The sequence below is a fragment of the Tinamus guttatus genome, unplaced genomic scaffold (genome assembly GCF_059628265.1).
Source record: "Tinamus guttatus ecotype Peru unplaced genomic scaffold, ASM5962826v1 Tinamus_guttatus_pri_ptg000386l, whole genome shotgun sequence".
In the NCBI taxonomy this organism is placed as follows: domain Eukaryota; kingdom Metazoa; phylum Chordata; class Aves; order Tinamiformes; family Tinamidae; genus Tinamus; species Tinamus guttatus.
The window spans coordinates 239,666-260,025 of NW_028288920.1; the positions used below are offsets into that span (position 1 = coordinate 239,666).

At 51.9% G+C, this 20,360-nt stretch overlaps 1 protein-coding gene across 1 annotated transcript in view; it reads right to left on the reverse strand.

The window, feature by feature from the left end:
- The window catches only part of DTNB (dystrobrevin beta), a 117,051-nt gene that overhangs the window by 34,440 nt on the left and 62,251 nt on the right, over positions 1–20,360 (reverse strand). The window contains exons 10-13 of the mRNA XM_088530763.1: positions 19,856–19,943; positions 11,845–11,930; positions 11,095–11,208; positions 8,974–9,070 (exon numbers count right to left, since the gene is read on the reverse strand). Coding sequence (XP_088386889.1) covers positions 8,974–9,070; positions 11,095–11,208; positions 11,845–11,930; positions 19,856–19,943 — 385 coding nt within the window. The remainder of the gene's footprint in view (positions 1–8,973; positions 9,071–11,094; positions 11,209–11,844; positions 11,931–19,855; positions 19,944–20,360) is intronic.

Here is a 20,360-nt window from a genome sequence, read left to right on the forward strand (position 1 = left end):
CTGCAACAAACACGCAAGCAAACAGAAACCTCCAGAAGATCAAAAATGAGAATTTTCGTGCTGGGCAGCCTCTTGGCAGGGAATTTGTTTAGAAAATAAAGGCAAGCCCTTGAGCTGCTTCTGAAGTACATTAGGATGAATAAGCATATTTTTCCCCAAGTCAAAAGCAATCGTAGCCACAAAGTTTTTGTATAGAGCTCTGCTAAAAGCGGTAGCAGACTAGAAGGACTTGGCATACATGTATTTCTCAGGGAAGGCAAGACTTGGGAAAGTGTAGAAAACGGAACAAACTCCTGCTTGTTTTATAAGCTGCAATCCAAAACGTGTTTGAGTAGAGGAATGTGATTCAGCAAAGACATGAATGCAATGGGTACTCTACATACATGGTCCTGAATTACGGCTATCACCTCTTATCAGGACGACGGGAACCTATAAAGAAAATCACACTTCTGCCTGGCGATTTTCTCAAGTGCTGTTTATGAAACCACCCCAGGTCGCTGCAGTTTCACCTAGGTGCTCTCTGCTGCTTCATTCGCCCCGTGCAATCGGCAGCACCCGGCCGCTCGCCCGCGCTGTCCCCAGGGCGGCGCAGAGGGACGAGCTCCGCTCTGGACTCGCAACCGAGCGCCCGGCCAAGTGTCAGGAGAGGATCTTGTACCTGGTCGCTGCTCCTCGCGAGCAGGGAACCATCCTGAGCAGCCCATGAGCCGACCAGGAGCTCCGTGGCAGTGCCATGGGTATCTGTGACGCCTTCTGCAGCGCTTGGCCTTGGCCAGGCACCCGCGAGACCCAGCGCTGGAGAGGAGAGCTGCAACCCGCTCCCTCCTGCTCCCGTGGGCCCTTCTCCATCCCCTCGGCTCTGCCCTCCGGGCTGGATGCGGAGGGCAGAGCGCGGCCGGGAGGCTTTGGGGGTTTTGTTGAGGGTTTTGTTGGAGGGTTTTGTTGGGTTCCCTACACAACTTCAGCCCTCAACATCTCAATTGCTCTTCCATAAACCTTTCTAGCTTTGACACCCTTCCGAAGGCCCAAGAACGAGTCCCTCGCTGCGAGGGGCAGCTCCAAGCGCACTCTGTGGCCACGTCTGTCCACGTGAGGGACTTGAGCCATGCCCTGGAGCCTGTCTGGCTCTGAACAAGACCATTGACACCACCAAGTTGTTAGAAAACCCCTGGCACGATTTGGGCACGTCTCGGCTGGTGCCTTCCCAAGCAATTCCCAGGCCCAATGCAGCAACCATGCCCAGTTGTTAGACTGCCTCCAGGTCTGGGGACTAAGGACATTTATGAGCACAGGAGCAGGCCTTTCCACGCCAGTTGGCCTCTGTGTTGGAGAGCTTTTCCATGTGCGTTCACTAGCACAGACTTATCCTATGGATCTCGGGATCAGAGGAGTCATTTAAACCTTCCGCTGTGGTGGGTACCCAGATCTGGTCCCTCCCCTAAGTCTGTCCTGAGCAGGTATTTTGTCTCAGGCTACACGGTGCTGCCTGGGCTCTTCACCTTCTTGTCTAGGTGGCCTTCCACCTATTCCAGAGAAACGTTGCAGTTCTGGCTGTAAATCATGCAAGTTGGGCCATGAATACCAAGAGTTTGCTACTCTTTCACAACAGCATAAACTGTGCATGCGTGAGGCCATGCAGGGCAGGAAAGCAGCCGATCTGCAGCGTTGAGGCATGAGGAGCAAGTCCTGGTAGTTCTGTTCAAACACAGCAGCACGTGGTGACGATGCCGGCATCATTTTCCCTTGGGATCAGTTTTGTATCGCAGTAGGTCAAGAAGGTTCACCTCGGTGACGGCTGGAAGTGGGGCGAGAAAGCACTGGTGTCCTTCATACTGCTGTCCTTATGCTTCTGCTGTTGACCGAGGATGATCATCTATTTATTCTGAGTCTCCTGGGTGGAGGGAGGAAAAGCATGACTCCTCACTCCCTCTCATTCGAGCTAAGGAGCAATCCCACCACGATTTTCATGACTTCACGGGGATTACGAGTGGATATTGCGCCCACTTTGTTGGGCTGGTAGCACCACCTCGGAATTCGTGAGCCTCCTTTGCTCCGTTGTGACACACGGTTCCCAGCACCTTCCAAAAGGGAAAAAGTCAGCCGCAGTGTTTAAATATCCCCGAGGGAGCTGCTTTGCCGTGAAGCCGTCTCCGAGCCCTCCTGCTCGACCTCCTGCTGCAGTCGCAGTGTGTCCAGCGCCGCGCGCCGCGGATCTGCGCCTGCAAATTCCTTCGGCGTTCCTCCCATATTGAATAGCCGAGCTGCAAAGGCGGCTCATTGGACTACAAAACAAAGAGGTTTTAATATTTAGCAGATTATTTAAGCTCCCCACCAGCTGTGGTATAAAAATAGTCCTGTTGTAAACGCGGATCCGCACTGGCGAGGTCTTTGTTGGCTCCAACACAATGATCATGGCGGTGGTAGGGAACAGCGTGCGGAGCGCGCACCGCCGCGGCACCGGCCACGCACGCGGGGCCGTCCTGCAAAGGGAACGAGAACATGGAAGCTTTTAAAGGCTTTATGGAAAACGACTCCCAACGTGGGGGACAAACGTTAAGGGCTGTTGCTGTAAATAGCGGGAGTGGAAAAAATGGATCTCTCCATACAATCTGCTTATAACCTGCCATGATTTTCTGACCAAAACACAGGAGCTTCCAGGTGTTTCAAGGGCATCTTTTTGGCTGGAGCTGGGTCTCCGATGTCACTCTGCTCATCCTGGGGATGGCAGCCGGTTCCCAGGAATCCTCCTCAGATGCCCGGTGCTACCGTCACTGCTGGGTAACGTCTAGTCCCCCAGGAGAAGCTGAGAGCTCTGGCCCATGCTCAGACCCACAGGCTCTCTCCTGCCTGCCGGTATATGGGCAAACCGCCCACGAGGCTACATGTCCTGCAGGACCAAGGGACCTTGGGACCTTCCACGGGACCTTGACCTTGTTCCACGTTTCCCTTCACAAATATTCCAGCTGTTTCTGGACTACATCAGCTCTGGACATCAGGCAAGACCTGACACGGGTGACTATTTGAATAATGAGTATCCTCCCTCCATAGCAGGACTTGGCCAGTCTTTTCCAGGTCTTGTCCTGAACGGGTCCTTCTTCTCCCACTTGTTTTTCCACGTCCGATGCTTGCAGGCATGGGATGGAGCTGTCTGCGCACCCTGCAGACCCCTTTCCAAGCACTGCAGGGGTTTGTGTGTTTATGCAGAAGGAAGACACGACTATAACCACCAAAGCCGGCAGAGGCTCTAACAGACACTGGGATGTTTGATATTAATTTTAAAGTGCTGAAGTTGGCTGTGTTTCTCTAACCTGAGCTCTCACACACTCAGCTTTTATTCAGTAATTTCTGCTCCAGGAATAAACGGCTCATGATGAACTCCTGAACACATTACCAAGGCAGTGTCTGCTGCGGTGAGTTCTCCCAGAATTCCCATTGGAGATACGCCGTTCCCTGCCTTCCAAAGCAGCACCGACACCGACACACTGGTGGCATGTCGGGTTGTGCCTGTGAAGCTCTGGTGGCTGCTGGTCACCCGTGGTGTCCCCAGAGCAGGGGGTGGTCCAAGCCTGCCTGGACAAGGTCCAGCCCCAGCGGGTCCCGCTCGGAGCAGAGCGTTCGGACCAGACGAGCTCGGGAATCGCTGCCAGCCCCACTCGCTCCGTGATTCTGTTTGCTCAGCCAAGAGGGACCCAAGCCCTAAGACCTCGAGTTTCCCCAGGCTGCACCTTGGGTGAACGCGATTTCAATCTACTGGAGTCCACACACACGACAAAGGATGTAAAGTTTCAACTCCTACACAGCAGCAGCGTGGCCATGAGTCGGTCGAAATCTGCTGCTCTGAGCTTCATATCCTTTCCGGCTGGTTTATCATTGATTCCAAGAGAATGGGGCTGTGCGGGGACCGTATTTACTCTTTTTCTATATCCATAATCAGGATGAGCATCACAGCCCAGGACAAACAAGCTGGCGTACCACTGCGTTTCCATGCGGACGCTCATTCAGAGCAATTATGCGATTCACTGGCCCAGTTTGAAGTGGGAAGACGGGGGCTGTGGGGTCTCGATTGCTTTCCTATCTCCAGGAAATTCCTCGAGGATCACTGCCACACGCTGCAATCTGCTCCTTCATTAAGCGCAGGAATCCTGCCCGGCACCTTGGCAAACCTGGGGTCAATCCTCCCTGGGATGCAGCGGGAGACGCACGCTCACCACAGCCTCCTCTTTAAATCCATGACAGGATTTTAATGTGAGGCCTCCCATGTGTCACCAAAAGCCATTTCCAGCACACGCAGCACTGGGAAATGTTTGCAGCCGCAGAAGCTGCCCAGAAATACATATTTTTTTTGCAAACAATAAATCGTACGCGCTTTCAATTCGTGTAAGGTATCTGCTAAACACGTAAAAAAACCGGCAGCATCAGGAAACTCGGGACCAACCTCTGTTAAGGCTTCGTGTGCAAAGGAAAACGCAGCTGGAAATGCGGAGCATTTGCTGTGCCGGAGGAGAGACCCCGAGCACCTGGCTGCTGCTCGGGAAGGAGAAGGGCTCCCTCTGGAGAGGACTCCAAAACTGACAGCATTCCGGGTCTGGAACACAGGCCGCAACCCGGCACACGCCGTGTCGCCTCTTCCGAGTCCTCCCACCCTGTTTACAACGAGCACCCTGGGACGAAGGCACGGAGCCCACGCGGGGTGACCAACACGAGCCCACGCCGAGAGCACAAAGCCATTAACGAGCTTTCATGCACGGACTTGCATGTGGCAGAGGCAAATTAAAGGTTACCTGAAGAGACGAGAACGCTCTTACTAGCATGGAAAACGCTGCCAAGAATGTCCAACAAAACACACTGTGAAGCAAGCTGAGAATTCGCATCTTCAGCCCTGGATGGTCATGCACAAACTGGGACAACTGACGGGTGCGTCATGGGGTGGGTAGTCGTGGCAATGAACTTGATTTGAACGGGAGAGAAAAATAACGCCGAGGGCACATACAGACACATGCACTGCTGGGAGTGATGCAGACGGGTTCGGTCTGACAAGCGAGGAAGCCCCCGGAGCTGCTGCACGGTTTCTGTGCACACGAGCCCGTTCGTTAGCAGCAAATTGCACATTCATGCAGAAAGCAACAAAAAAAGAGGGAGGTCACCTACAAACTGAAGTCAACTTACTGCCTGCTTCTGCTCTTCTTCCTATAAACGTCGGCAAGAGAAAAAGGTGAAGAGAGAAAAAGGGGAGATTAATTACCATCTTAAAAAGAAACACTCGCACACAAAATACACAACAGAGCCGAGGGAAGAGCAGAGCCCGGCGAGCGGGGGAAACATCTGTGTTCACCAGAGGAGCCCTGGCACCAGGCGCAGCAGCTGAGAGCAAAGGTGCAATTTGTTCCATCGCCCAAAAGCAGCTTCTTGCCTGAAAGGAGCACCAGGTTGCTGAGAACTGAATATGTGCTGCAGATTTCACTGGAAAGAGATCGTTTCTCTTCCGACCGTTCTCTTTCCTGGCTCCTCCTGCTGCAGTGGATTTACAAGGGAGGCTCTAGGTGTCTTCGGGATGACCGTGTTCCCGGATAAGACATGTTAGCTCCTACCCTGGCAGCCTGCAGAGCCCTTGGAAGCGCCCGGGGGCCGGTGTCTGCGTCAGAGCTGCCCTTTCCTACTGCTCCTGGAGCAAGACCGACCCGAACCTGCCCCTCACTTAGTGCAGCTCCAACCACCACGTAAAATACGGGATGTCTGGGAAAGGCTGCAGAGCTTCACAGTGACACGGAACCAGAGAGATTCCCCTTTTTTTTGTTTTCTCCCAAAACTTGAGGTTCTTTCATAAATACATATTGAGGCTGCAGCAGATGCTGGATACGGGTCCGCTGCCCCGCGAATCGGTATCAGCTGTGGGGCCACTGCTGCCCTCCCCAAGCTCCTGCCTCTTTCCAGTTGTTCCTGCTCCCAGCCCTGGATGCATGGACCCGGATGGGGAGCTGGGCCAGGGAACCATCGCAAATGATCTCAACTGTGCAAAAAAGGGAAAAAAAACTGTTTTGTGAAAACCGAGGCTTTAGCATTAGCTGCAGATGTGAAAAATCCCTCGGGAGAGCTGCAGCTCTGCTGGAAGAACGGGGCGGCAATGAGATCAATCAGGAAATCGGCTCGTGAGGAAACGCTCGTGGAGGAAATGGGAACACGGGCGAAACGCCGGGTCCTTGTGACCATCCCTGCAGCTCAGAGGAGCCTGCAGGAGGGCAGCAGCCGTCCCCGGAGACTGCATATGCATCAGTGGAGCTGACGGCACCCAGCGCTTACGGGACCCTGCAGGGACTGGGAAGCAGGGCTGGAGACAAGCGAAGGCAACACCCGCACGAGCGGGAGACTGGAAATCCTCAGAAGGAGCCCGTGACAGCACAGGATCACGGGTGGCTCTATCCGGGCTAATTCCAGGAATGGGTCCTGGCCCCTGTGCGTGGCTCAACGAGCCCGGAGCCCCCCGGGCAGGTGAGTAGAGCCCATGGGGGACCCTCCAGGTCGCTACGAGGGTGCCCGAGCAGGGCACTAACCAAGCGAGCAGGGCAGGGATGCACAAGTGCACTGAGCTGTGGAGCGCTCAGGAGAGAGCTGGGAGGCCAAAACTGCTCCTTCGGGAGCAAGACGCCCGACAAATCCCTGCAGCCGCGTGCTGGAAACCTCCCAACAGAAACGCTCGTCCCTGGTTGCAACCTGTGCAGGCAGGAGGACGTGGAGAGGGTGCGGGTGACACTGCAGCCTTCCCGAGCCCTTCCCGGCCATGCCGAGAGGATCGATCCCGATCCTGGCATGACTGTGTCTAACACAGCCAGGAAGAGCGCAGCGCCAGCTCGCCTGAATGCTTCGTGCTGCAAAATGAGTCATTTGTTGGGAAGTTATAGGTGAAAAGGTGGGAAAACCCAGGGATTACAACATGAGCAAAGACATGGAGGAGCTTCTCCACATCTCTTAGCTACATCATCAAAAAACGGGAGTTTGGGCAAAGACTGGGACGCGCTGGCCTGCACTGATCTTCAAAAAGGGAGGCAATGCAACCCAAACACGTATAAACATCTTGCTCTTTCACCAATTTATGCAAGAAAATAGCAGAAATACCGATGCAAAATGCAATTGCTAAGGAATACAAGTAGCACTATGGCTTCATGGAAAATAGGCCAAATAAATCTGATTTTGTTATTTTAATATATTACACTCCTAAAGGAACTGCATAGATGTAATAGTTTTCCTATGCCACAACTTACTCCTGGCGTTCTCATCAGGCAGCCCTGCACAAACCCAATAAAACACAGGCTACGTGGAGGAAGAACGGGATGACCGGCGACTTTCAGAGGGTGTCCTGGGTGCAGAAATGCACAAAAAGGGAGAACAGCACTGAAGAGCAATGAACCCGCTCTGCAACGGGCTGGGAGCGCTGCCAAGGCCTTCTGGAGAGGGTGAAGAAACCTGCCATTAAGATGACTGAGGTACAACACGGTGAGCGACTCAGCGGAGCGCTGCCTGCTCCCCTGACCTCAAAAAGGAGATAGCACTGATGAACAAGTATCTTCACAGGGGAAAAAACAGGTCTATTGAAGCACTCTTTGATTTAATAAGAGGAGAAACCACAGGCACCAAAACCAGGGTGCAAGCTGAGTCTAAACACATTAAAATTGAAAATGAGGCGTAAGAACCGTAAGCAAATTTGCCTGGGCCGTGGATTTACCCTTTCTGACAACTTCAGGGCAAGACCAGATGTCCCTCTGGAAGACGCTTTAACCCACCAGAAGCTTCCAGGTTCTGTATATCTTTCTGATACAACAGTCTTATGTATAATATATATATATATTTAATTTTGTATTCCAGTTTTGGATGTCCATCTTCAGAGATACTGCACTTTGACTTACAATGAGTTAACGTCTGCAGAATTCAGGCTGAATTTTTGACTGTCGTCAGCATTTCTAGAAAACGGACATCAACAGGCTGGACAGTAAAATATCAGAGTGTGCAGAACCCCTGGCAAAAAAAAAAAAACGTCCCCAAAATGTTAATTCCAAGGACACGCTCACGTGCACGTGGCAGTTAGTTAAGGAGCTGCCCTTGCATGGTATTCTAGTACAGCCTCAATTTTATTCCAGATTGCAAACCTAATCTGAAGTGTGACAGCACTTTAAGTATATACGCTATGCAAATTCATTAGCAGTTTCAAGTGCAGATAAGCTCTAAATTTGCCTGGAAATATCAATATTTACCAATAATTCACCTAAAAAACCTTGTGGCGTTATCAGTGTAATTGCTAGGATATCTTCCACTTCTGTTGCCACACATCCTTGCTGCGTCCTGTCTTAGATGGAAAACCCTTCCAGTAAGGATGTTTTCCCATTCACTTTATAGGCTCTTATCTAATTCAAAGAGTGGAAAGAATAAATGTGTAGCTGTATTTTAGGCTAATGTCTATGAGAGGGACTCTGAAATAAATAATGGACCCTCATCAAACAAATCCAAACAGTAACGTGCACGATAGATCAGGGCCAAATGATCTAAAAATTGAAATCTCTAAAGCAAAATGAAGAGAGTCCACGGGGGCTGTGGGACCAGCAAAGGTGACACAGGGCCATGCAGAGGGGCACTCGCTGGGGTCCATACGGGACGTTATGGGTCCATAACGTGGGATTTCCAGGTGAACGTGGTGACCAGGCCTGTCACCCGGCAGAGCGGACGCGCTCCTCCGCACGGGAACACCCCAGTGACCACCAAATCCAGCGCTTTCCCTCCAGAGCTTCCCGAGACCCTCAACGGGACCTCAATAATTTCAACTAAAGAAGCAGCATTTGAGCACCCGCTAACCACTGGGATCAATAGCGGAGCCAGCAGAGGAAGGATTACGGATGGATTTGGCAATCCCGGAGGTGTTTTCCAAGCACAGTGACTCTGGGAGCGCCGTGGACTGTTCGGGATGCGGCGCGGGACGCTCCGGCTTACTTTGAGCAGCTTCATCAGCCCCTCGAGCTGCACCATCAGCTCCCGCCTGCTCTCCTGCAGCGCCGACATCCTCTGCTCCAGCTCATCCTTCCTCTGCCTGCGCGAGTGGCACGAAACAAATGTCAGAAAACGAACATCGGGCATTTCCCACCCCTTGGAAACGCGCGGGGACGGCCACGGCTCCCGTCGCTCCCCACGGCCGCCAATTTTTTTTAAAAATAGAGCAAACTACGGCAGAGTCCCCCCAAGCCCCACATCTGACAGGCAGGCCTTTCATTTAAAAGCCAGAGATCTGAACTCGGAGCCTTTCATAGTAGGAAGCACTTTTTTAAAGCACCACATTGCAAGGAAAAAAAAAAAAAACAGCTTCTATTTAAGAACACCCTTAATAATGTCAGAGCCAGGCATCCTGCAGAGCCGTCACGCAGGCAAGAATGAGCCATGGGAGGAGGAAAAGGAAGGGAAAAGGAGGCCAAAAGGCTGCACGCATGTGGAAGGAGCGCGCCGGGCGCCCGGCCGTCCCCCCGGAGCCTCCGTGGAGCCGCTTCCGTGGAGCACCGGGACGTGCGCGCTTTGAAATATCCCCTGCACCGGAGCCCGGCTCGTCCTAACACAATTAACAGCAGGAGGCACGGAGAGGCCTTCGCTTCCTGGGCATAATTCAAAAAAATCTCTGCATCTCCGCAGCTGCCGAAGGAAGGCCTATCTGGGAGAGACTTAAGAACATGCAACTGGATGGTTCTATTTTATAAAAAATAAAGACGTAGCTAATACAGGGAAAAAAGCAGACATGAGCCGTGCAGTGCTTTAAGATCAGTATCTTACAAAACTAAAAAAATGCTGGACTCCAGAAATCACAGTCCTGGTAATGATAAATAACAATAAAAATACAAAGAGGACTGCGTACTCCTTTACAGTTATTTTTGTGGCTATAATAATGTTGTAGCCCAAAGTTAAAAGCATAATAAATTAGAGACTGGACTTTTAAATTCCTTTGTTTATACCTCAGCATTACATATACATAATAGTGAAATACTATAGAAGTATTTCACCCAATAACTTCATTTTAAAGCATGTGGTTGTTACATGGCCAACCATATCACAAAAAAGAAGGCAATTAAGGAGTTGATTACACATGGGGGATCCCCCAGAGTATGTTAAGGAATCCCACCAGGCTTAGCTCTTCATGTTTATGTGGTCTGCTTTTGCTCTGTGGGTCAATGCCGAGTCTGTAGCGCTTTTTCCCCCTATAATTATCATCATGAATAATTAATTATTTCCCAATATCAATAATTAATATAATGACTATCAGTAATTTTACCTATGCTATAATTAGCGGTAATCCAGCATTTTGGTCAAGATTAAACACACTGCAGCAGCAGCAGCACACCAAAGGCGCGCGGCTCTCCCCGTGTGTTTGTTGATGAGGGATCCAGCCCGGGAGCACGGCTGCCTTTGGCCTGTTGCTCCGCTTGGCTTCCCAAGGCCTGGGAAGACACAAGGGCCGTCCAAAGCACGTCCGACACTGCAGGATCCCAGCACGGGGCAGGACCCACCTGGAAGGGGCGGCTGGAGGCAGGAGCCACCAGACCCGTCTGCACCACCGGGCAAGGAAAGCTGGAAAATCTGGGCTTTCTCCATGCATGGGGATGTTTGCCAGTGATGGGGCAGAGCCGACTTACCCTGTGAGCTCCAGGCTTGCAGATTTGTAGAAGTGGGACAAATTGATAGAATCACAGGATCATAGAATGCTCAAGGTTGGAAGGGACCTCTAGGGATCACCCAGTCCAACCCCTGCACACGCAGGGTCACCTAGAGCACGTGGCACAGGGCTGCGTCCAAGCGGGTTTGAAGATCTCCAGAGAAGGAGACTCCACAACCTCTCTGGGCAGCCTGTTCCAGTGCTCTGGCACCCTCACTGGTAAAAAATTTTTCCTTAAGTTCCTGTGGAACTTTTGGGGCTTCAGTTTGTGGCCATTACCTCTAGGTAATGATCCACCAGGACCTCACGCTTTCACAGCCTAAATTCTACCCAGCAACCGCGACGAGCAGCGAGCGCGTTTCAAGGGCACCAAAGCGAGGGCCGGGGGGCCGCGCACGCGAGCAGGGTCCTGCCGTTACCGTAGGAGCCGCAGCTCGGCCAGGAGCGTGGGGTTCTGCTGGGCCTTCTCGGGGGTGGGCTGCGACGCCTGCTCGTGCTCCAGCCGCAGCCGCTGGATCTCCTGCAGGATCTCCCTGCGACGTTCCCGCGGGAGAGGAGAGAGGGAAGGGTCAGCGCTGGCACCGCTCTCGGCAGAGCATTCCCAGCCTCCAAGGGCGCTTCCCGGCTGCTCCGGGATGGAACGGCCAGGGTTGTCCGGGTACAGCCCGAGCACGGCAAGCCAGGGCGCCCCACCAGGTACCATTACACACATAGAAAATGTATGACTTAAGTGATGAGAACTGTGAAACCCCCTCTGTGCCATGTGCAGGCGATGGCTCTTCAAAGCCTTTCCTGCCTTACAGGCGTGAAGACAGCTTTACATGGACCCCAAATTTACATTTTTAGCATTCATCTGCCCTTCTGCTGGCACCGGGATCACTGATCCCCGGATGGTCTCTGCAATGGGAGCGCAGGGACCCGCAGGTGGGCACGGATGTCCACGGCCAGGGCGGCTCTCTGGGTACACCCAGGCTGGTCACAAACGCTCCCAGGGGACATAAGGGCAGAGCAGCTGCATGAGGAGCGGGCAAAGTGCTCAGGAACCCGACACAAGAGCTAGGAAGAGACGGTTAACACGATGCAAAAGGTTCCAAAAAAAGGAGTACTGCGACAATCTTTTCCCTCCTCAAACATTCATGGAAGGCCCCCGATCCGAGCTCGCCCTTTACCTGTTTTTGTTTTCCAGCTCTGCTATCAGCTGCCTTTGCTGTTTGTTGGCGTCGAAGTTGAAGCCCAGGTCTGCTGGTGCGCGAGGCTGGGGGGAAGAGAGGAGAATTGAGCACAGGCTGTTCCCGCTGACCTTGCATGGGCCCAGTCACAGATTCACAGAATGGTGAAGGTTGGAAGGGACCTCTAGGGATCACCCAGTCCAACCCCCTGCACACGCAGGGTCACCTAGAGCACGTGGCACAGGGCTGCGTCCAAGCGGGTTTGAAGATCTCTAGAGAAGGAGACTCCACAACCTCTCTGGGCAGCCTGTTCCAGGGCTCTGGCACCCTCACCCTGTTAAGAAGTGTTTCCTTAAGTTCCTGTGGAACTTTTGGTGCTTCAGTTTGTGGCCATTTCCTCTAGTCCTATCAGTGGCCACCACTGAACAGAGACCAGCACCATCCTCCTCACTGCCTCCCTTGAGGTGCTTCTAGACACTGCTCAGGTCCCCTCTCAGCCTTCTCTTCTCCAGCTGAACAGGCCCAGCTCCCTCAGCCTCTCCTCATAGGGCAGATGTTCCAGGCCCCTGATCATCCTTGTGGCCCTGCACTGGCCTCTCTCCAGCAGCTCCACATCCCTCTTGTCCTGTGGAGCCCAGAACTGGACACAATACTCCAGATGTAGCCTCACCAGGGCTGAGCAGAGGGGCAGGATCCCCTCCCTCGACCTGCTGGAGACGCTCTTCTTAATGCAGCCCAGGATCCCACTGGCCTTCTTGGCCACGAGGGCACTGCTGCCTCATGGGCAATGTCAGTTTAGCACAGTCCTGTACCTGCTAAACCCCATGGCACGACACGGCCAACGAGTTACAGTAACTGTGCAGAGGTGGATTCTGAGGTGCATTTCCATGAGGATCTACAGCGTGTTTGACCCGCTGCAGTGTGGGCTGCTGCTCAAAGGGGCACCTGGCTCCGCAGCCTCCCTGCTCGGGACATCTTGGCCACATCCAAGCATTCCTCAAGGCCAAAGCTATCCGCACTATCCATAAAGACCTGTTCCTTCATCAACCCAGCCACCGCAGCACCAGTCATGGCCCAAGGCCATCACCATGACCATCAGCCTGAAGAGCTTTGCTTGCCATTTCCAAGACCTTCAGAAAAAAGGTGCTGGCTTATCTTAACCAAAAGGCCATCCAACAGCTTCCACAGGAAGCTGGTACCAACTTCTTGTGCTTTCTGTAGATCCCATTCCTTCTCTTTTTCTAATCCATCAGTTCCGCAGTGATCCCAGGGAAGCCTTCCAGCTCGTTCGGTTCCTGTGATTTGGTCCCAGCTAAATGGGCATCAAGACTCCAGGCAATTGCTTGACATGCACAGTAAGCCAAAGGCCACAAAAGAGGCATGTACTTAATTTTTCATTCAAACCGACAGGATTGTTGATAGACATTAAATTTAAACATGGTCACTGCCTGTGGAAAATTCAACCCTTCTCAGCCCCCTAAATTAATAAGCTCCCGCTGAAAGGAGGTTGCTGAACACATGCATTTTCCCAGTGAATCCTGACCTCCGTGGCCCTTGTGTTTTGGCTTCCTTCTCAGCAGCAGTCGCGGGCACCGCTGACAAAAGCGCCGGGTAATTGAACAAGAGGCTGTTGTTTGGGGAGAACCTGCTGGCAGCTGGGCCGCAGGACGAGGAGCCAAAAAACACACAGACGTAAGGATCGCATCGGATTTTTTGCTGGTTCAATGCATTTTTCCAGTGGAATCTTAAGATGCTGGAAAAGGTCAGTAGGTCCCAGATGAACAGCAAGGGCTTGATCAGCCCGCTCGTGGCAAGGGCTGTAGGGTCCTTTTCCAAAAAAACAGTGTTTTTATGCATTTTGGTGACTTCCAGCTCCTTTAGGCTCTTCAGGATCCTATTGCACTCTGTCCCCAAGAGGAGGAACATCCCTCTGCTGCTCACTTGCAAACATCACTGCCCTGAGAGGATTCGGGATGACAATCCAGGATTTTATTTGTTCTACTGCCTCTGACCTTTGATAAAGTTACTTGATTCCAGTGTCTCAGAAGCAGCCGGGTTGAGGCTGGAAGGGACCTGCTCAAGCAGGTCAACTAGAGCAGGTAGCTCCGGGCTGTGCCCAGTTGGGTCTCCAAGGATGGAGATGCCAAAACGCCCCCAGGCAACCTCTGCCGGTGTTGGACCATCCTCACAGTAAAACAGCTTTTCCTTACATTTCCATGGGATTCCACATGTTTCAGCTTGTGCTCGTTGCCTTTGTCCTTGCACTGGGTGCCACTGTGAAGAGTCTGGTGTCATCTCCTTTACCACCACCATCGGGTACTGAAGCACATAAAGACTCCACTGCTCTGGAGTCTCTTTTCACCTCAGGGATAAACTATCTCAGAAGAGAATCCAGGCTGCCCGTTCTCCACCAACATCTAACCCTTGTAAGGTTCTTACATGCACAAGGTACCTGATGGCCAGCCTGAAGGTTTCCAACGCCAGCGTTTACGCCTATGGAATTAAAAAGCACCACGCAGAGGCCCCGGAATTTGATCACCATATTATTAAGTTTTTAGTGTGGTCCCAGAAGAACTTTGGCTCAGGGCGAGCGCTCTCTCCAGCCCTTCCCAGCGCGGACTGGGAATGCCGACGAGCCGCGAAGCAGCTGCAGCAGGGGGGTTGGACACAGCTGTCCCATTGCGGGGCTGGAGCGCTCGGGATGAGCCGTGCGGACAGGAGCAGGTCTGCAAGCCAAGACTCCCAGCACGTCCAACCGTGGCCAGCTCATACACAATGCTGCTGGCCCAAATAGCGCTCCTGGACCAACGGGAATTTAAGAAAAAACCCAGCGATGGTTTAGCATTAAAGAAGAGAGTCATCTGTCCAGAGCACAGAGTTTTGGGGTAAAAACACAGCTAAAAAAAGGGAGAGATTGAGGAAAATGTTTCAAGGGGAGTGGGCATGATGAAACGCAGCAGAGCATTTAGCTCTGGTTCTTAAGCTTATCTGAGATGCCCTCAAAGCTCTTGTGCTCGCATTTAAACCCTGCTTCCTCAGGTAACGTCCCAGAGGCTGCCTTGGGGTATCCCTGAAGTTCACATTGAGGAACAACGTTGGAAGGTGCCCACAACTATAGAGCAACTGGCAGTTCTTGGGGATAAACCCAAAATAAAACCACTTGTGAGTACTGAGAAGTAACAGCCCACACGGAGACAGGCAAACCATGCCCAAGTGATCTACCTTCCATCTGTAACAAAAAGTAAAAGAAGTCTGGGTAGGAGAGAAGCTATTAACACGATCTGCTCTTGCTTTGGCCATCGCCTCCTGACAGTCCTGGACCGGGCTGGACCAGCGGCCTGGAGGAAACACCTGGAGGGGGCTGCAGAGCTGGCTCGAAAGCCACCCCCAAAACACAATTATTACTAGTTCGGTGGACTTGGACAGCTTTCCCCTTGGATTTGGACTTCGTCTGGATTTCAATACTTTCATCAAGAACAGTGATGACAGAATAAGGAATTTCCTTCTTAATTCTGCAGACTCTGTCACATGTGTTGAGCGTCCAGTGCTTTGGAAGACAATTCTCAACTACAAACCTACTTGTCAAGCTGAAGAAATGTTCTGTAAAAACAAAACAGAACCAATAAAGATCAGGGTGCAATTCTATTAAGGCACATGCTTAAGGCAAGTCCCAGATGAACTTCTGATGTGTGCGAATAAGAAAGATCAGAGATCTATAAAACAGGATGAGTGAGGACTGAAAGAATGAAGAGAAGCAGCACATGAGGGAGGACAACACAATGTACAACCGTGCTGAACTCCATCCACTGCTCTTTTTAAAGAAAACCCTTGGTGAGCATTGGCCCAGTGGCGGTAGAGCTGGTGTGACCTGCGGTGGGAAGCGCCTGCACGTGGGTCCTGGCCGGCCTCTCCGGTGCTCGGCCCCGACGCTATGAAGACCAAGGCAAGTCCTTGATGGTCGCTACGCAGCGGGCACCGGCCGTGCTCCCAGCTCCAGGACCCATCTATGACTTTGGAAAAAACAGGGCGCACGACCACATTTTCAAAACACATCCCCACAATGCTCAGCAACTCCTACTTCTATCAAATCCAAGGATATTAGAAATCTTCTCCGTCTTCGGGCTCGATAAATACAGCTAACTGAATTAATAACCTCCCCTCTCTTCTGGTTTGAATCAAACCATTTCTTCCTACCTTCTTTAAAATCAGAAAAATCTGATCTTCAGACACCTTTCTGTCCCCAACACTTTCCAAGCTATATGATTAGGATACCTCTTCCAATCTTCCTTTTTCTTTTTTTTAATGTCTTTTAATATTCTCGTCATTGGTCTTCCTTCAGATTGCTTCATAAACCTCTGAAGACAGGCAAGAGAAAACAGCATTTCATAGAAACTAATGAAAACATCTGAGCAACACATCCTCAGCAACGAAGAATGAGACGAGCTGAGAACTAAAGGTTTCTTTTCCGTCGCTCTTTTTGATGAAGTTTTTACATTTAGCTTCCATTTTTGGGTGCCCTTCCCACTAGCCCAACCATTGCACCTATTGCAGCCTGTTCTTTCTCCAACTGCCCCGGCTCTGGTGGTTTTAAGCAGCCCGAATTGTGCAGCAGCTGGACAACATTTGACATTTTACCTACAAATGCATATCTGAGATGGGAGCTGTGCACTTGCATTTGCTTTTGATCATGGATGGGAACAGTCATCTTTGTAACTGCAAATCCCTCATCGCTGCTCTGCTGACGGGCTCACGGTGCAGCCCGTCCTCGTGGCTCCTTGATTCATCACTGCTCAAGAATAACCTAAACGGTTCAAATTCAATTCATGTATGAGCACTGTGTTGCATTCTGTGCGTGTGAGTATCTCAAATGCATCTCCTTAGTACAACTATTAGGATAAAAACATATAGATGGGCTACCGAGTTCTTGTGGTCTTGGGAGGAGTTTTGGGTGTGTGGACTGGACTGGGATGGCAAATGCCGTTCCCCTAAATCTATGACTTCACTTGAGGATTTGCATACTATCATATGGGAGTCCTCAAATCTCAGCACATAGGGAAGAAAAATGCAAAACAAGTAATTTCCCAGTCCCTTAAGCTTGTACCCCATCTTACTGGAAGGTATGAACACGATTTGCGTCCTCCAAGATTTAATACTCTAAGTCAGTCCCTAGAAAGCTTCAGTTTCTGCTCCCTACCTGCTGAGCCACGCTGAATATCGTGAGCATATTCACAGCTTTATCCTGCACACATGTGCAGCAAAAAAACAGGCCTAGCTCTTTGTTTATATTAAAAATATTTATAAAAGAAATGTCCAAAAGAAAAAAAACACACAAATAGATGAAGGAAATATCTGGGCCATATGTGCAGCTTCACCGAGATGAGATGATGAAAGGCGGTTAGCACCACTCGCTGCCGAGGGAAGAGGAGCAACCACAGCCTCCAAAACAGAGCAACGTGGGCAAGAGTCGCATTACCCGATTTCACCCGAATCCAAACACCCTTCCCCTTTGAGGAAAACTGTCCTAGAATCTGCCTCCTTCTTCATAGCTGAGGGTTATCTTATATTTATTAGGTGCTCGTGTTTTTCTTAGAAGCAAAAAGAGCCCTTCCTCCCCGTATGCAGGATGATCTACGGCCAAGGAAATGGGCAGAGGGAGGATGCTGTGACTTTAGCAAATATTGTGTGCGTGAAGGTGGATGAGGGTGTGGGGATACACGAAGCCCTTTTTGCTCGCCTGCCTTTACCAAAACGAGGCTGTTGTTTGATAGGAAATAGCTGTTTCCTCACCACATACTGTTAATCAGAACAAGTTCTTCTCTTTTCCTGCAATATCTTTAACCCCCGTGTGTTGCCCTTGATGCACAGACTGTCCCCTGCACGTGTCTCCTCTGGTGCCCCAGGACATGGATGCTGCGGATGCCAGCGCCGGGGCTCTCATTTGATGTTCCACATCCCGACTCCACTCGCAGTTGCAAAGGCCAATCTGGACACTACTAATACGGTGTGTTGGCTAAGGAAGGGGTATCTCCCACCGGCAAGAAACAGTCAGAACCTGCCATAAAGCAGAGCATTTGGAAGGGGTCCAAGGCTCTGATTCCCTCTGGTTATAGAAAACAGCTCTGTCTGTTTGAGCATTTTTTTGCTGATTAGTAATTTTTGCCCAGTGAATTCCTCACTACCAAGCGTGTTGCGATGAAGACACACTCAAGCTCTTCTTGCTCTTCAAGCTTTCCTTGTCCAGCACGTTTCAGTCCCTGGGGTACTTCGATATCTACCTTAGGGTGCATCTCACTGGATTTAAAGAAAGCAGCAGCTTCAAAGGGTCTTGACAAACTCTAAAGGCTCTTTTATTCGCATCCCAACTACACCAAACTCCGGTCCTGCGTGGGACTCTCTCCATCCTTTTCCGGGCTGGAACTAATTCAGCAATTTAGCGTTTCAACAACTATAAATCCGTATAAGGGCAGCACTAAAACTCCCTTTCTTCATTTAAAACAAGAGTATTTGTAGGGCAAAGCGTCATTAAGTCAACATGGTTCTAGTGAACAGGGTAACTTCAGAAATGCGAATACTCTATTTGAGAGAGACCACCAGAACTGGTGGTTGACGTGCTAAAAGCACAATTCCTACTAAATTTTCGAACAGGAAAATATCCAGCCACATTCCCATTGCAAAGTCATACAGTAGCTGAGCACACGGCGGAGGAGCTGATGGAAGGGCAGGAGCCCGTCCCGCTGGAAAGGCCAGGAATGAATGGGAATGAATGGGAACAGCGGCGGAGAGACTCCTCTCGCCAGGCTAAAACATGGCAAGGAAAATAAACAGTAAGATGTGTGGGGGAGATCGCTGCTCGCCCGGGCCTTTGCTGAGGACGAGGCTGTATCTGAAACAACATCCACGTCTTTAACGTGACACGTCCTGCAGCAGCGACATCGCGGAGCAGCAGGGGCCAGAGGAAACGGGGTGGAAAGGTGGCCGAAACCCAGGCAGATCCCCTGCTGCTCGGCACGCGCGGAAGGGTGCCGCTGCCAACACAGCTCTCCTTTTATAAGGAGAAAGCAGCAAGGTATTTATATATTTACACACTTGCATATTTTTATATATATGCCCCCTATCCATTCAGACAGAAATAATTTTATTGAATTCCAATGTTGTCCTGATGTCCTGTGACAATCCTCTGTTGAAGCTGTGTATATTTTTACCCCTCTAAAGCCGGTGGCTTTTGTGTTTTCTTATCTCAAAAGCGAAGGTCATAGAATCATAGAATCATAGAATGCTTAGGGTTGGAAGGGACCTCTAGGGATCACCCAGTCCAACCCCCTGCACACGCAGGGTCACCTAGAGCACGTGGCACAGGACTGCGTCCAAGCGGGTTTGAAGATCTCCAGAGAAGGAGACTCCACAACCTCTCTGGGCAGCCTGTTCCAGTGCTCTGGCACCCTCACTGGGAAGAAATTTTTCCTTAAGTTCCTGTGGAACTTTTGGTGTTTCAGTTTCTGGCCATTTCCTCTAGTCCTATCAGTAGCCACCACTGAAAAGAGGCCAGCACCATCCTCCTCACTGCCTCCCTTGAGGTACTTCTAGACACTGCTCAGGTCCCCTCTCAGCCTTCTCTTCTCCAGCTGAACAGGCCCAGCTCCCTCAGCCTCTCCTCATAGGGCAGATGTTCCAGGCCCCTGATCATCCTTGTAGCCCTGCGCTGGACTCTCTCCAGCAGCTCCACATCCCTCTTGTCCTGTGGAGCCCAGAACTGGACACAATACTCCAGATGCGGCCTCACCAGGGCTGAGTAGAGGGGCAGGATCCCCTCCCTCGACCTGCTGGAGACGCTCTTCTTAACGCACCCCAGGATCCCATTGGCCTTCTTGGCCACGAGGGCACCTGCTGCCTCATGGTCAATTTATCATCCACCATGACACCCAGGTCTTTCTCCGCAGAGCACAACCCGGCGCGGCTCCGTCCCTGTCCCCTCGCTCCCGGCGCCGCTCCCGGCGCTTCCCGCGGTACTCACGGCGCTGCTGGCCTCGGCGGCCAGGCGGGCGGCGTAGCGGGCGATCAGCCGGTGCTCCTCGTCCAGCCGGCTCGGGCTGTCCAGGACGCTGCGGGGACAGGGACGGGGAGCGTCAGCAGCGCGGGCGGGAAGAGCCGGGACGCGGCGGGGACGCGCGAGACGGGACGACCGCATCCCTCCTTCCCCGGGTCGCTGCCCTCCTTCCCCGGGTCGCTGCCCTTCCCGAGCGCTGCGGGCCCTACCCGGACCCGCTTCGTGTTGCATTTGCTGCATTCACACAGAAACGGGGGTTTCGTGATTACTTTACAGGGCTGCACTTCCCAGCTCGGGGAAGCCTCGGGCGGTCGCTGGGGTCTGGCACGGCCCGAACCTTGGGCAGGATTTAAGGGATGGAGCCTGCAGCTCCCACAGGCCGGGACGCGGTTCCCACACACCGGGTCGCGTTGATGTGTCTCCACGCTCGGCCCACCCGGGGCCCAAAACATCCCGTGGGGACATGAAGCTG